The sequence below is a fragment of the Amaranthus tricolor genome, chromosome 6 (assembly GCF_026212465.1).
Source record: "Amaranthus tricolor cultivar Red isolate AtriRed21 chromosome 6, ASM2621246v1, whole genome shotgun sequence".
Lineage (NCBI taxonomy): Eukaryota > Viridiplantae > Streptophyta > Magnoliopsida > Caryophyllales > Amaranthaceae > Amaranthus > Amaranthus tricolor.
Window position 1 is genome coordinate 30690378 of NC_080052.1, and position 17012 is coordinate 30707389.

At 31.5% G+C, this 17012-nt stretch overlaps 2 protein-coding genes across 2 annotated transcripts; both read left to right on the forward strand.

The window, feature by feature from the left end:
- Positions 1-766: 766 nt before the first annotated feature.
- Positions 767-10985, forward strand: LOC130814884 (receptor-like serine/threonine-protein kinase SD1-8). The gene is made up of 7 exons (XM_057681132.1): positions 767-2250; positions 8356-8523; positions 9049-9254; positions 9476-9686; positions 9947-10184; positions 10253-10403; positions 10497-10985. Exons 1-7 carry the CDS (start codon positions 933-935, stop codon positions 10806-10808), a joined length of 2604 nt encoding a protein of 867 aa, XP_057537115.1. The 5' UTR covers positions 767-932; the 3' UTR covers positions 10809-10985.
- A 990-nt stretch (positions 10986-11975) lies between these two features.
- LOC130814892 (sterol carrier protein 2) lies at positions 11976-12942 on the forward strand. The gene is made up of 3 exons (XM_057681148.1): positions 11976-12247; positions 12366-12426; positions 12529-12942. The coding sequence occupies exons 1-3, from the start codon at positions 12116-12118 to the stop codon at positions 12711-12713; spliced, it is 378 nt and encodes a 125-aa protein (XP_057537131.1). The 5' UTR covers positions 11976-12115; the 3' UTR covers positions 12714-12942.
- Positions 12943-17012: the final 4070 nt, after the last annotated feature.

A 17012-nucleotide genomic window follows, 5' to 3' on the forward strand; every position in this document is an offset into this window, starting at 1 on the left:
TATTTAATTACACTCTTTAATTCAGACCCGTTAAATTTAAGATTTATATGGATTATACTTTAGTACTAATGCCATTGGCGCACAAGAGTACTACTCGTTTTCTCACAATCCACGTGAAAACAAATTACTTTTGAAATAGAGATTATAAACGTATTGGTTAATGAGTAATTATCACACTCCTACTATGTGTATGTTCTACTTAAAAGGAACCAAAATATTCCGTGTTCGTATGCCATGTTCCATTTAATGATCAAAAACGACATCAGTCGGGCTTATCTAACCGTACAGTTCGAAAGATTTTTGCATAAAATTAAGATCCAAGATTAAGGAGAATGAAAAGCATAAGGAATTAACAATTAGAATTATTTATTTAATCATTTAGGTCATCAGGTTAATTTCAAGTTTGTATCGATTTATACATAATTTTAAAAAAATTATAAAATAAGTTAAAGTCGGGTTCGATTATATGAGTTGATAAATTTATCAAATCGTCTAATCTCTTTAAAACATCTTTAATATCAATTAATATTTCTCGCAATTCAAAGATAAAAATTTGTGTTAATTAAAGTAAATTTTACTTTCTATATATGTAAATAACAATTTTCTTTACTTGATCTATCTATTATTATTATCCACGTGAGAATGAATTACTTTTGTTCACACAAATAAAATCATCATTCATCACATAAAAAGTAGACGAGGAGTACATAAAAACAAGCACAACGTCCTCTTCTGGTAGGACTAATCACTAAGTTAATTAATACTTATTTCTACTAGTAATTCTTCGACACTACTAATAATTAACTAGTCTTTCTTCCTGCTCTTCCTTATTTCCTCTTTCTAAAAAATCACAAAATCCTACTTCTTCCCCAACAATGAACCACTTCCAAACCCATTAAACAAACCAAAAGAAAAATTAAAAAAATTTTAGAATGAAATTCACCATTTTCCATTCATTTACCATTTTAATTATTATTATTTATGTAATCATTTTTCCAATCTTTTTCCTCTGTTTTTCCCCTGTTTTTGCAGCATTTTCTGATACTCTATCTTCTTCACAATCTCTCACCATTAACCAAACAATAATCTCTGCAAGTGGGAAATTCGAATTGGGTTTTTTCTCCAAAGGGAATCCCAGAAAATATTATTTAGGACTTTGGTATAAAGATATTCCTGCAGAAAGAATATATGTCTGGGTTGCTAATAGAAATTCACCTTCATGGAGTGATTCCTGTATCTTCAAGCTTGGTAACCAATCAAATCTCGTGATTCTTGAAAATGGGTCCCACATTAGATGGATTTCTGATAAATCCCCGGGTCGAAATCCGGTTATACAGCTGTTGGATTCAGGGAATTTGGTTATCCGAGAAGAAGATGATCAAAACCCAGATAATTACCTTTGGCAGAGTTTTAACCACCCTACTGATACCCTCATTCCGGGTCAAAAACTCGGGTGGAATCTCAAAACGGGTCTGAACCGGGTCTTAACCTCATGGATTAGTCCGGATGATCCGGGGTCGGGTAATTATACTTTTAACATGGATTATAATGGAGACCCGGAGGTATATATGAGAAACGGAGATCAAATTATTTATCGGAGCGGGCCATGGGTCGGGCAACGGTTTAGTGGAGTACCCGAAATGGGAACGGGTAATAATGGGTTTCGGTTTATTTTTAACCGCAGTAAAGAAGAAGTTTACTATACATTTGAATTACCCATAAATGATCAAAAGGTAAAATCAAGATTAATGGTAAGTTTTGATGGGTATCTTCAAAGATGGACATGGGTCCCATCATCAAGTAAATGGATATTGTTTTGGTATGCAAGAGCAGATGATTGTGATTCTTATAGGGTATGTGGGTCCTACTCAATTTGTAACATTAGTTCATTTTTTGATTGTCAATGTCCACAAGGGTTTAAACCAAAGGATTCAATTGCATGGAATTTGAGAGATGGTTCAAGGGGTTGTGTTAGGAAGACAAAATTGGATTGTGGGAGTGATGGGTTTTTGAAATTGGTTAATATGAAATTGCCTGAAAGTAATACTGCATTTGTTGATGATGATTTGGATCTTGATCAATGTAGGGATTTGTGTAAGAAGAATTGTAGTTGTACTGCTTTTGCTAATTTGGAAGTTGTTCAAGGGGTTGGTAATGGGTGTGTGATTTGGGCCGATAATTTGAATGATATGCGAGATTATGTTCAAGGTGGACAAGATTTGTATCTTCGATTGGCTGAGTCTGATTTAGGTATGTGCTTTACTTTTCATTTTTTTTGTTTGTTTGATGATAATTTTATTTGTTTTATTTTTCATTTGTCATATTCATTTTGTTACCATTTTAAATAAAAAAAATCTATATAATGAGGAAAATATTGTATGGATTCAATGGACAACAATTAAAATATTGTTAGAGTATATAAAATATCTTGGGTTTTAACTATAAGCTTAAGCTTTTGGTTGAGTTGATCTCTTGACATAATATCAGAAGCCAACATGACAAGAGATTATAGGTAGAGTTTGTGCTGCATCCACACTTTTAACCCAAAAGACTCTCGTGTGATGGATGTGTTAGAGTGTATAACATATTATGGGGCTTGGGACTTCAACTATCATCTTAAACTTTTGATTGAGTTGGTTTATCGACAATTATTTTATTGATTAATGGTAGAGGATAGTAGAATACAACATCACGATGATCGTGATGATGATGATGCTAAAATATAATATCAATTGTAAGACATCAACAATGGATTTATTTTTTTAATGAGTAATTTGTTTACTTTATAAATAGTGTAGAGCGTTGATGAAGAACTAGAAATTTAGGATGGCTTTATGCTCTTTCTAATTTAAGATTAAGGCATGATAGAGGAATAGTTATTAGAGTTCTAGAAGACGACAGAGATTAGAATATTATGAAGTTCACATCTCTTTCTTTTAAGGTTTAAAATTAGGGCCCATTTTTGTTTCTTTTTTTTTAAAATTCATATTAATGAATAAAAAAACTATTCATATGTTTTGAGAAAATGATATTTTGAAGACTGATAATTAAAAGTGAAAACTAATTTTTTTTATTTTGATTTTTAATTTAAAAGATTTAAAATTGAAAAAAAAGCAATAACAAACATAGTAATTTAAAACAAAACCCATGATTAGACTAAAAATTGAAAACAATATAATGACTTCATTGAAAAATATAGACGAAAAGGCTTCATGTTTCTACTTTTATCTATACTTCTATTATTCATACTGTTTTTGAGTTCATCACATGAAAAAGGACAACAAAATGAATTCCAAGAAGAATGAATTAAGGGGTGTTTTGACACATTGGATTTCAAGAAGGAAAATGAGACTCTGGTCTAAAAAAATTTTAAGTTTTTATTTATTTAAAGGGAATGACATTAAAATTAAAAAAGTCTTTAAGAAAAATGTCGTGGGGAAATGGTGATATTTGAGTTGAGACTTTCATAGTTTCATTCTTATATTTTTCATTCAAGTCTCTAACATAATAAACAAGGAATAAGACATTTTTATCTCAAAGGTCTCATATTAAAATTTCATAAATTTTATTTTCTTGTGCCAAAACACCTCTTGAGTAAACCCTACTAGTTAGGATAAATTAATTTGATTTGAAAATAATTAAAATAAAACTGAATATTTAGATTAGATGAAGTATTATTATAATGAAAAAATTATAAAGTAATAATGATGGTATTGAAATTATGCTCTAAAAGGGGTTATCCATGGAAAAATCATTTCATAAATAATTTATATTAAAATACTTCCTCCATTTTTTTAAGTTTGTTCAATTTGAGTTTTTCACACTTATTAAGAAAAACAAAATCTTTTATTTTAGTGGGTATTATTTTAATTAGATAGTGGTGTAAAGTAATAATTGTATTGGAAGTATAAGAGAGAAAATTAAAATAAAACAAAATTTAAAGAACAAAAAAAATGAGTGAGAGAGTGAATATACTAGAGAAATAAGGGAGTGAGAGAGAGAAATGAGGGTATATTAGGGAAAAAAGATTTTCAAAAATGAAAAGTATTCTAAAGTAGACAAACTTTTAAAACTATCCGTTATAATAAGGTGGACAAACTTAAAAGAACAGAGACACAAAAATACTCCAATGCATTATCTACTAGAAGATTATTAAAGAAAGTGCAAAAGTAGTTACTATTGTTTTCTTTATCATAATTTGTTAAAAGTAGTCTTGTAAGTAATTAATTATCTATAGTACTCCCTCATATTCATCTTAAGTGTTCTATTTACTTTATACACTCTATCCAATGCACTTATTCAATCTTTAATATATCGAGTTATATATAATTAAAAATTATAAAAAGTTGATATCAATAATCTTTACATCAAAACGAATCAAATAAGATCCCACATGACTATGTTTTAACTTATAGAATAATAATAAAATGCAATTTAAGAGTGATAAATGAATAGTGTCTCAAAAGTAAATGGGACACCTAAGGTGAATAGGAGGGGGTAAGATATTTCAATAATTAAGACAGGGTTCATACAAACAGCTCAATTAATGTCTTTTTTTAAAAAAAACATAATTAAGTAAATGAAAAAAAATTTTAAATTATTTTTTTAAAACTTAATATTGGGTCAATTCATATTAAATCGTCTCATGAGGAGACGGTCTTAAAAAAGAGTTTTTGTCTAATTTCTTATCTTGATTTTTAATAGTAGAAAATTAAGTAAATAGAGTATAATTTTATAATATTTTGTAAATCAATCAAATCAATTTTATATAGAAAAATCTTTTATTATATACTAGCAAATATTCGAAAAGATCTTTTATCGTAGACTTTTTTTTGTAGATAGTCTAACTCACCTTTTATGGAAAATAGAGTTTTATGTTAAACATTTAAAAGCAATGTTCTTTAAATTGTATGCCATTGATTAAAATTTTAAAACAATTTTAAATAATCTTAACATGATATTAACATAAAATAGACATATACAAAGTTTTAAAATTAATCCAGATAGTTTATATTTAATAATTAATTAATATTTAAATATAAATTATTTTATAAGACGATTTTACTTAAAAAAAAATCTTTGAGAGGCAAACTTATATTTAAATGAATACCCTCCTTAATTTAAAGTTTTCAGGACCTTGATCAATGGCACAAATTACATCATTATTGATGTTAGATTAGAGTCATGGGGCCCTTTTTGGACCAATTTCGTAGGGGGGCCCATCTTGAAATGATTATAATTTGGTCACCAATTTTCAAATTTGTAATTAATATGTTGTCAAGTGTAATGTGTTGAAGCACACCTATCTCATGTCTTTTCTGACTTCTCTAGGTTTGGTTCGGCCAACCATAGTAGGAGAGTTTGCGTCTTTTCCTTTGGAATTTTGTTTTAAAGTTATCCAACTAGGAGTTTCAACATTACTTTAGGGAATATTAGGTTATCTTTTAAGTACAATTCAAATATGCGACATAAATAAAAATTCTTAAATGAATAAATCTTACTACTAAATAAATTAGGATAATATAACTAATTATCAATGATATTTTATCTTTAAATTTTTATTACTCTATCCTAAATTCAGTTCAATTCAGTTAAGAATGATATTTTTCGTTAAATTTGATTTAGTAATTAAATTAATCAAGGCAATGTAATATTGTCTGAATAAATAAAATAGATTTATTGTGAAAATATATTAGTATAAAAGTAGATTTCAATGAAAATGACCAAAATACATATATATAAATTTTCAAAATAGTTTGAGTGGATAGTTTGAATTACTCATTCATATGCAAGTTGGGTCAGTTTTTTAAAACGTTTGAGGAATTAACTTTGTGATTATACTTATTGATGAAAGAAGAAAGTTTATGTCTAGATCTGTTTTGCTATCCTAGGGTCACTATATTCTTTAATTTAACTAGGGTTTAGCTTCTAGTTTTGTAGCCTCCCATTACAACATAGGAATAAGAATTCAACAAATGAAATTTAAATTAACCTAGAAAATATAGATATCTAGATAGTATATCAGCATCTCAATGATGGTTATAAAAATTAAATTATATTTTTTACGTTGGTTTTTTCGTTCTTTTTATTTATGAAAATAAATCATTACTATTTTAATTAAAAGTAAAATCATCATTATATATATATATATATGTGTTTAGTTTTATAGTTTGTTCCATTTAAACAATAAAGTTCTCACAAAAATATTAAAAAAGACAAATTAAAAAATCGATAAATATTAGGATAGTTCTTGGAGCTAGTTCTTATGTTTTGATGGTTTTCCTTTAATGGCGGCTTTTTTCTAAGCAATAAAGCCAAAAGTGTGCTTACGTACGTTAACATTATCGAAAACACAAATATGGTTGTAGAAATTAACAAATGTGAATTGCTTTGGCCAAAAGCCAATGAACATTACCTTGCAAAAGTAAGGCTTAGTTGGATTAAGTTTTTTTAATATTTATTATCCTATCCATGTTAGTCTTCTTCCATTGAATAAACTAGTACGAAAGTGGGATTTGTAGAAAGAATAATACCACGAACTATAAGTTGATGAGACGTCCTTTTTTATATGGGCTCATTGGTATATATATAGTTTTTGAGTTGATTTTTTTGGTTTATTTTTAGTTTATTCATCGGTTAAAAAGTTAAAAAATGAATTTGATATACCAAAATGAAATTTAAGTTTCATTAGTATTTTTTAATGACTTTTAAATTTTTAAATAAATTTTCTGCAAATAAATATCTCTCAATCAATAAGTAATTTTACGAAACATATTCTTAAATGACTTTTTTATTTGCCAAATATAAACAATGGCATGGTTTCGGCCTTTTGGGGAGCCGTGAACCAATACCCAAGCCGTTAAACTTGCGGGCCACATTCGGGTTTATGTGAGGAATTTTTACATTTTTACGGTGCAAATTCAAAGAGATTGAGAGAACAATATTTTAAAACAAACCTTATAACACAATTAATGAAATAAAATTTTTTTAAAATTATAATACTCCCTTAATATTTCTAAATGTCTCACTCGATTTTGCGTATATTATCTAAATGCACTAATACAATCCTTATAAATATATGTAGTTATGCATGATCATAAAAAAATCAATATTTACTTAGAGATAATCAAATATGATCTCACTCGATCATGTTGTTTTAATGACTACATAGAATAAAATATGAATTAATTAATATTAATGGATGAATAATGATAAAAACCATTTTAGACACATGTAGATTAGAAATTGTGGGAGTATTAAATTTGAGTTTATTGGTGTTTATTAAGAAATATCTATTAATGTACATGAAAATACAATTTTTTAGAAGTTATTTGCTATTATAAATTATTTTATGTGCATTTTAATTATTTTTTTAATTAATAAATCGTTTTTGACTTCAAATGCTAATCATCCTACCTCTATTGCATTTGTTTTTGAAAATATCGTGCAACAAGATGTAAAAGTGTGTTCCATGACACGATATAAATATCTTTCATGAGTAAAATATTTAGGGCGATATGAAGAAGTTATGTAATGCATTTACATTTTTATTTAAAAAAGCTCTTGTGTGAGAAAGTGGATAGGGTATATATATTCCTTCCGAATCAATTTAGTTGTCCCATTTTCTTATTTGGCAAAGTTTTTTTAGTTGTCCCATTTCTATTTTTGTCAATCTTTTTTTTTACCCAAATATCCTTAGTTCACACAAGTAATTACGAATATACCCCCATATACCTTACTTACCCAACTATCCTTCACTACTTACCTACCCCACACCATCCTTAATAAACGTGCCCAAGCAAATGGGACATCTAAATTGGTTAGGAGGGAGTATAACATATCACAAGGCTAAAATTATATGCTTAAGGCTCAAATTCTAGAGTGCCGGCTACACAATGATACAATTAAATAAATCTATTTTTAGGAGGTCTCTCGATAAGCTAATAACATTTACAATACCGTTGCAATATGGTGATACGGGAAATATATTGTACTATGATGTCCAATCCATGATGAGGGCAATGCAAAAAATGAGAACAACTACTCTTGTGAGAGACCGTCTCTCAAAGAAACGAGCTCAAAATAAGAACCCCACTTTCTTATTTTCTCCTTAATTTGTATTAATTGGGCTATTTAGCACCATATATCTAATGCGTCTCTCGGAGAAACCGTCTCTCACAAAAATTTGTGAAATGCGAATTGCATGTGTCTATATTAAAAATCTATGTTACACCAACAGCGTCAAAGACTTGATCCTCCACTCGAGTACAGAAGAATTATAATAGGCCATTGGACTTAGATTTTGTTTCTTAACGGAGCGCATTATCAAGTATTAACTCTTTTTCAACTAAACAGGGGTTTCAAGCTCTGGAAATGGTTCAGATAACTCAAAGAAAATTGTTATGGGGATCGGCATTGGTATTGCTTCTGTGGTAATTCTAGCGGGTTTCGTTGCATTGTTCATATTGAAGCGCAAAAGAAAAAAAGATCAAACTTTACTTGGAAGATCAATGGACACAAGAGGTATCATTTGGTTCTTACCTTAAACCACTTGCATACATATCTATGTGACTTGTACTCGTATATCTATATATAAGTGAATATGTGTCCAAGTGTCCAAACTTGGTTATTTTATCTAAATGTTAATGATTTTCGGTTAGTACTTAAGGTAAAGTAAAGAGTTCGAATATATGAAATATGAATTCTCGAACTAACATTTTGTTATACCTTAAACCGTACCACTTGTACATATAGTTATGAGGGCTCGTATACTCCTTGCCCTTTTCTTGGAGGGGGCGCAAATATGATCTATATGCTACCCTCCTCCCCCTCGGATCGTGACTTGTGCCGAATATCGGTTTGATGACTCTAATTCTGACTGTTCGAACTTGGTTATTTTAGGAAAAAAAATCCATTTTGAGCTAAATAAAAGATGTTCGAGTGTTTAGAATTTGACACAGGTACTTAAAAGTAAAGTAACTAGTCCGAGCTACCTTTTATTTTGTAAATCTGCTTAATACTGTTCTTTGTATATTTGTTACCTTACAGCTTCAAGGGCAGGTGTTACCGAAAAGAGCCAAGAAATTCTTTTAACCGGGCAAATGATCTCTAGCAAGAGGGACTACTCAGGAGAAACTAAAAACTTAGATGATGTTGAGTTGCCATTTTTTGACCTACATACCATAGCTATTGCTACCAACAATTTCGACGCTGCGTACAAACTTGGGCAGGGTGGTTTTGGACGAGTTTATAAGGTATATATATTTCCGTATATCTTACCATGCATCGATTTGATCGAATCTTGTTACAACCTATCCAATAGAACGATACTACATTTCTTTTTAGGACTAATTTTTTTCTTTTATGTGAGAGCTTTTTGAGAGAAGTGTAGCTCAGTGTTACTGTTATCAGTTATTTTCTTTAATAGTGTCGTATTTTTGTTTAATCTTGTTATAATGTGCTTTGCAAATTTCAGGGTGTGCTATCAGACGGACAAGAAATTGCGGTCAAGAGACTATCTAAGGAATCAGGACAAGGAGTAGAAGAGTTCAAGAATGAGGTCAAATTGATTGCAAAGCTCCAACATCGCAACCTTGTTCGATTGCTTGGTTGTTGTGTGGAGATTGATGAGAAGATGCTCATCTACGAGTACCTCAGAAATCGTAGCTTGGATGCATATTTGTTCCGTAAGTCATCCCATTATTAATTACGTCTGTTTGTGAGTGCTCATCACTCATTTCTAGTAACAAGCCCAGATAATGTAGGAGGGTGAGTGGTAGGTTTGTGACAATCAACTCAATAAAAACCAGCTCAGCAAACCTAGTTACATCTTATGATCATGAAGTTTTGGCATTAAGGATTTTGGGATTAATGCATTGGCGTTGTTTTTTATTCATCATTATAGCTTAATTTTCTAATACATCTTTGTTTTTGATGATTTTTGTAGATAAAGAAAGATGTGTCGTGCTAAGCTGGGAAATACGGTTTAACATAATTTGTGGAATCGCTAGGGGGCTTTTGTACCTTCATCAAGATTCGCGGTATAGAATTGTTCATAGAGACTTAAAAGCAAGCAACATTTTACTTGACGGAGATATGAATCCCAAAATATCAGATTTTGGTATGGCGAGGATTTTTGGAAGTGATCAAACCGAAGGAAACACAAGGAGAGTTGTTGGAACCTAGTAAGTTGCATAAACTTTCCTTTACCACATGCTCTTATATCATGAAGCTTACACCTTCCATCCTACAGTGGTTACATGGCGCCTGAGTACGCAATGGATGGGCTTTTCTCCATAAAATCGGATGTGTTTAGCTTCGGTGTACTAGTACTAGAAATACTTAGCAGCACAAAGAACAGAGGATTCTACAATTCAGATCATGAGCTAAACCTACTTGGATATGTAAGTCACCCCTAAAATTCATTGCATGACTTTTTGTACATATCGATGATGTATACGATCACTTAGTCGAAAATCGTGTATGTATATTGACAGTCATGGAAGCTATGGAAAGAAGGAAAAGGGACGGAAATGCTAGATAAGTCGATAGGGGAGTTGTACTCGATACATGAAGTGCTAAGGTGCCTACAAGTCGGTCTCCTATGCGTGCAAGAGAGGGCAGACGACAGGCCAACCATGGCATCTGTGGTGCTAATGTTAAGTAGTGAATCTGCATGTTTACCTCAGCCTAAACTCCCAGGTTTTTGCATGGGATGGAACCCTAATGAAACAGATTCATCTTCTAGTAAACAAGATGAATCATTTACTGTAAATCAAGTTACAGTCACAACTTTAAATGCAAGGTAGAAGTGTTAATTATAGCATAAGTTAAGGTACCATAGGTCATATATATGAATTTTTTTGGTCTATTGTTGTCAACTTTGCACTATTTCTTGGTGTTCTTTTGTGAGATGAGCAAGGTTGGATTGCTGAAAGATGTAAAGAGACAGATAGGAGCAATAATCAAGTTGATTCTTACAATTAGTTGTATATTCATTGATGAAGTATATTTTTGTTTTGTACATAGATCGAGTCAAAATGCAAAGTACGTTGCAGTCAGATCTAGTATGATCGCAACTTATATACCAGTCCTTTTGCTGATTGTTTCAAAAAAGGAAAATTTGATACGTCATACATGTATGGCGCAATATAAAGCAAAATGCAACATCAACAAAACAATCTAGAGTATTTTACAATTATTACAGACCATTTTTTTCAAATATAAAATTATGATATTTAATTAAGTGTAAAGCCCATATAAAATTTATACCAATTGAATACGAAGCTTGATCGACGACTATTTGAACATTATATTATGTATGATTAGATCAAAGAAATATTAGTACATACTCGACTCGCAATTGTCCTGATTAAAATTCGTACTCAAAACCCATTTTGAGCATCCAAAATCTCGAATGTATAGATCTGTGTGTAATGATTTATAATAATCATTTACAAAAGCTCAATAAATTTTTCTATTTTGTAAAATTTGCAAATAGTTACTTATTCGTAAGTCATTGTTGTTATAAGTTTCTATACATGTAAAAAGTTATATACTTCTATTAATTAACAAATATCTCATAATCTGACTCTATTAGAGATCTGAGAATTTGAGTTGAGTCGGTAGACATGAAATTCGAGTTTTGGTTGTTGAAGGTGAAAAAATCCTACTTTTATTTGGAGTAAAGTTATAGCATATATAATTTGACCCGAGTTTGACGCATCGTCATCCCTATCATTGTCCCTGTTAGAATGAACCACTTGCTTTTTAGGTGTAAATTAATTAAAAGAAATATGTTGAAAAATAAAACAAAAGGCAAGTGGATCATACAATAAAGATGAAAAGAGAGTATATATTTATGATTGAGATTAAAATAAAAGTGAAACTATTATCATGTAAATTGCTTAAAATCAATAAAATAATTAAATTAAAATGAAAATTAATGGTGACTGAGATGGAGATGTACAAATAAGGTCGTGCTTCGTTATACTCCTATCACCGACTCCGTCGTTTTGTATTTATTATTCTCAACTACCGTTTCCTATACTTTTAGCGATCTTTTGTTATTCTTAAGAAATCATACACATCTCTGCGGCATTTCATCAAACACGAAATGGGCGACTCAAATCAGCAACTAAAATCTGATGCTTTGTTGGAGCAAATGAAAACCCATCTCACCACTGATGCTGGAAAAGAAATCACCAAGAAAATTGGTCTGGTTTATCAGCTCCACATTGCCCCCAAAGTATGATATAACTTTTCAATTTTCCTTGAAAATTGGGTTCATTGTTTTAATTTGGTTAAATTTACTGATTAGATTAATACTGGATTAACTCTTCTGTGTGGGTTTCTTTGCTTTGCAGAAACTTGGGTTTAATGAGGTGATTTATACTGTTGATCTTAAGAAAGGAGAGGTTAAAAAAGGTTAGGGTTTGTATCTGATCAAATTCAAATTTTTTTATGGGTACTAAAATTGGGATGAAATGTTGTTGAATAATCAATTTCCTAAATTATGAAAACTTTCAGGTCCTTATGAAGGTGGAAAACCAGATGCTGCATTTTCATTCAAGGATGAAGATTTCATTAAGATTGCAACTGGGAAAATGAACCCACAAATTGCATTTGTGAGAGGGCTAATGAAGATTAAAGGCAGTATAAGTGCTGCCCAGAAGTTTACTCCTGATATTTTTCCCAAGCCTGCTAAGATGTAATGTGATTTATTACTTCTTTTAAAATCAACAGGATGTTCTCAAGTGCCAAAAATATAAGTTTATCAACAGAAAAATACCAGTATGTCTTAGTAGTTTAGGGAATATAGTTATATGGATCAAGACTTACATTGTTACTTTTTTAAGGTTCTTGATTCTTGGTAAAATTTATGGTACTTTCTGTACTTCAAGTTTATATGAATAAAATCTGTCTTGTTATTTGTGTATATCATTCAGCTTTTGTGATGCTTGTATGTTGGTTATATGAAAGTTGTTTATGTTAAAGTGATGGATATATCTCGTCATGAATGGTGGATGAGATAAATACTTGTTAAGCACAATAGTATATACTTTTAGATTTTGTATATGTTGAACAGCAATGGTATTATGTTATATGCCATTCAAAAGCTCAATTTTCGTGTAGCCAGTTAGTCCATAAACATATGGTGGAGTAAGGTCAGACAGAGATTGTCTGAGACCAATGGAAATGTTGTTGGCATGAATCTCTGAAATAGTGTCCGAGCATTGTGGAACTAGGATTTGTGCACTGTACTTGTTTATTGAAATGCTCAGACTACCAGTTTACCCATAGGCTACTGGTGGTTGATACAGATTTAATTTCATTTGCATTTATCTTTGTATTGACTATGTTTCTTAACACAGTGCTTTCTTATGAAACTATAGCAGTGATTCGTTGACAAAATACGAAAAATGAGATGTATAGTCCTCGAATAACAGCATTGTCAAAATGGAATAGTTTAAGACTTTATGTTAGCCCTGGTCTCTGCTGTTTGGAGTAGATCAATTACATTTTGGGCTTCATGTTTACAATACGTTTGAATAATAATTTGAGGGAAAAAGAAGAGTAGCAAGCAGAGAAAGAGAGAACAGAAGGTGAGGGGAGGGCAGGGCAGTTGAGCCAACGGTAATGGATGGGAAGATTTTGCTGACATGTCTGCAACTTAAGGATATAGTTTGTTAAAGAAAGAAGGATATCAGACCAGCCAAATCGTCTATCTGTCGGTGATTTAAGGTTTTGAGTTGAAGTGCTGCTTTATTGTTGTATATTGGGAGGATAACCTTTGGACATACGAGAAACTAATAGTTTCCCATCTGCAGTTGTGTCTAAATATGAGATACAGTTACTGTTTCTTCTTGTCGTCTGGTAGATTATTGAGTGTACTGGCACTGTAGAAAGGAATCTGAAATCACTTATTCATTCGGCATGAAGAAATCAATTTTCTTTTTTGATTTCTGATTCCATTTGAATTGCTTGGAAGCTTGGACAAGAGTAAGGTTTAATCTTGTAATGTTGCCTTTTGTAGTCAGCATACGTGATGAAATGCGATAATGCATGATGCAATTTTTGTATATTATTTTTGAAATTGATCTCTCATTGCATCACCCTATGAACCACACTATACTTGAAAAGTCATCTTGCCATAAAAGAAAGACTTGGATATTGTTATTGGATGTTTTTAGGAGTTCATTATTCTCCCTGTGTTCCTCTTTTAGAACTGTGTTATCTCAGTGCAGGAAACATTGTCTTCTAAATTGAATCTATTTTTTCCTGGAAAATTTGGATTAGTGTAGTTTCTATATGCACTTGCAGAACTCTGGGACCGACTCAGTGGGAGGAACATGTATTCTACAATACAAAAGCTGAGTACGCATCTTTGTTAACTGCTTTTGGCTAATTGTAAAAGTTTCTTATTCTTTCTGGGCCAGTGAAACGTGCTTATGCTTTGGGATAATTTTGTAGTGGATAATCTAATATTCTAATCGAAATTCTCAATATTCCTTTGAGAAAGCTTTGTTGATTTAATGAGGCAGTTAATTGTTTATTTTTGTTTAATTTAACCTTTGTGTTTATATATGAAACATAGCGATATTTGTAAGGAATTTTAGGTTCAATCTTTTTATTATATTCTGTTGAAGAATTGCAAGATGTGGGTCAACAGCACAACAGATGTCCCAGACTTGGGATTAGGGAAGGAGGAGATTCGAATTACTGAAGTGAGGTTCTGTATAAGTGCGGCCAGTGGCAGACCGTTGGCCATTGTTGTCACTTCCCAAGTGTTTCTTCTAATGCCAGTGGAATGGTGTGATTCTACCCTTGGTCCTTTTGCTACAGTTTTACTGTCTGTTCTCTTGAGTTGCTGCAACTTAGTTGATTAAATAAGGATGTGATTTTCGTGCCAATTCAAGTAGTGAAACTGGAATCTTGAAATTAATTCAGACTCTGTCTCTTATCAGTGGCAGTGTAACACCCTGAATATGCCATTTACATGTTGGGTTTGGCTTAACTTCGGTTGTTATGTGTTAATCACACAAGGTCTTTGATTATATAGAGTTTATCACAAAAACTCTTTGATTATATGTCTGATATCTTCATGAAGTTCGGTTGTTATGAACTTTGGTTTGGCTGAACATCTATAGATTTTACTTTAAACAGTCTTTTATAATATGTGCGAATATCTTCTTGAAATGCTTAATTCATGTTCCATTCTGCTCATTTTTATCCGATATCCTGTTGAACAACTAATCTGGTAATGTTTTACATAGTTTTAGAGGTACAAAATACAAATATTGGAAAGGAATGACCCGAGTTGTCACTGATTTTGGGGAAATAAATCACGGCATTACAGACTAAAAATTATCAGGTAAAAAACTAGCCCTTTGGTTCAGATATACAATAGTAGGAGCTTGGACTCTGCTACATGGATGAGTTTTGTGTACCTGAGATAGGCGAGTGAAGCTCCGGCCTACATCTACCTGTTAAAAATAGTTAAAGTGTAACATACTAGAGTGCAGCAAAAGCATCATCTACCCATCGCTGGGGTAGTTCACCACGATCTATCTTCGGCTTTGTGTTGACAGTAGTTGAAAAGGTGGAGCCACAGAGCGCCTCAGCTGCACGTCTTAGCTTGTTCATTCTTTTATGATGTCGGATGCGCCTTAAAATAACATCCTTATCCATCTTTTCTGAAGGATGCAACGGCTTCAAGTATATTTTGGTAGTGATGCTGGATGGATGTGCTGGAGCATCTTCCAATTCTTCAGGTTCTTCTTCAATTTCAACATCAATATTTACTAGCTCATGCTTGTGTTTCCCAGCTTTAGATGTCATTTCCGACGAATTTTAGTTTTAGATGCTGAAACTTCCTTGGGGGTATGAGTATAAAGTGGTTGGAGTCTAGGCTTTTAAGCTTGTGAGGGAAGTTGGGCATGTTTAAATAGTCGCTGTCTTGCTGATGACCTTTATTGTTTCTTGTTTAAAAATTTACTTTGCTACAGAAAACGGCCATTTGGATTTTGATTCTGCTTGTTTTCTCTTGTTTATGTCCTTTTTATATTAGAAAATCTCTTGGAATCCTACTTCAAAATATTGGTTACAACGCCATATCACGACCACCGTTTAGTGGTCTCGTCGTGACCATTGCCATATCTCACATGACTCATTAATCTTCTTGCGAATCGTGAATTAAAAAAATCGAATTATGATCAATTTTAGACTATTTTAAGTCATTTTCAACGAGTTGCAAATTCAAAAGGTGAACTAATTTGCGAATTATGTTACACTGGTCGTGACCATAACTGTAACCACAGTCAAGATTTTGCTCTATGTTCAAGAGTCGAAACTCAAGACTAGCTTTTATTAAGGTAACAGTGAAAAAAATAACAACTAATGCATAATTTATTGGTATCACTCAGTAATATAAATATGTAACAAATGCTTATATAAGAACTCTTTCGGCTACATATATCATACTTTTTATTTTATCTATGAGGGACAACATTCTAGTTTTTTGGGCTAATTTCCTTCATTGAAAAGTGTAAGCAATTGCTGAAACAGTCGGCCATTGCTTATCCTAATGTTAAGATTCTTCAATTTGGATAAAGACACGAGACATAATTAAGGCTAATTAATTATTGTAGGTTAATTAATTATAAAAATATCCTTATTGGCAATTGTGGATAAATGTATCAAACATAGACGTATGGCCTATTGTTACAGAATAATAGTGGTATCGCTGTTGTATCTGCGCTTTCTGTTATTATACCATCTGGGGGTGAAAGAACCAGATTCTATTACTTTTTAGGTTTGATGAATAACCTATTTTGATATTCTGCTCTGGAATACCTTGACTCAGTACTATAATAATTGATTTCTCTTGTGTCCCTTTGCAGAGCCGTTTTAAAAAATTCAGGGGCTTTGTACAGAACTTTTATTTTGCGCTTTATTTATAACAAATATATTTATTTTATTATTAAACTTAACATATTTCTTTTTTAATTAAC

What these genes read in the sequence shown, in the direction of transcription:
- LOC130814884 (XM_057681132.1), top strand. Translation starts at nt 933, where the DNA reads ATGAAATTCACCATTTTCCATTCATTTACCATTTTAATTATTATTATT. An exon ending in ATTGGCTGAGTCTGATTTAG is followed by an intron (nt 2,251 to 8,355) that starts GTATGTGCTTTA and finishes TCAACTAAACAG; the next exon opens with GGGTTTCAAGCTCTGGAAAT. An exon ending in GTTTTGGACGAGTTTATAAG is followed by an intron (nt 9,255 to 9,475) that starts GTATATATATTT and finishes TGCAAATTTCAG; the next exon opens with GGTGTGCTATCAGACGGACA.
- LOC130814892 (XM_057681148.1), top strand. Translation starts at nt 12,116, where the DNA reads ATGGGCGACTCAAATCAGCAACTAAAATCTGATGCTTTGTTGGAGCAA. An exon ending in AGCTCCACATTGCCCCCAAA is followed by an intron (nt 12,248 to 12,365) that starts GTATGATATAAC and finishes TTTGCTTTGCAG; the next exon opens with AAACTTGGGTTTAATGAGGT. An exon ending in GAAAGGAGAGGTTAAAAAAG is followed by an intron (nt 12,427 to 12,528) that starts GTTAGGGTTTGT and finishes GAAAACTTTCAG; the next exon opens with GTCCTTATGAAGGTGGAAAA.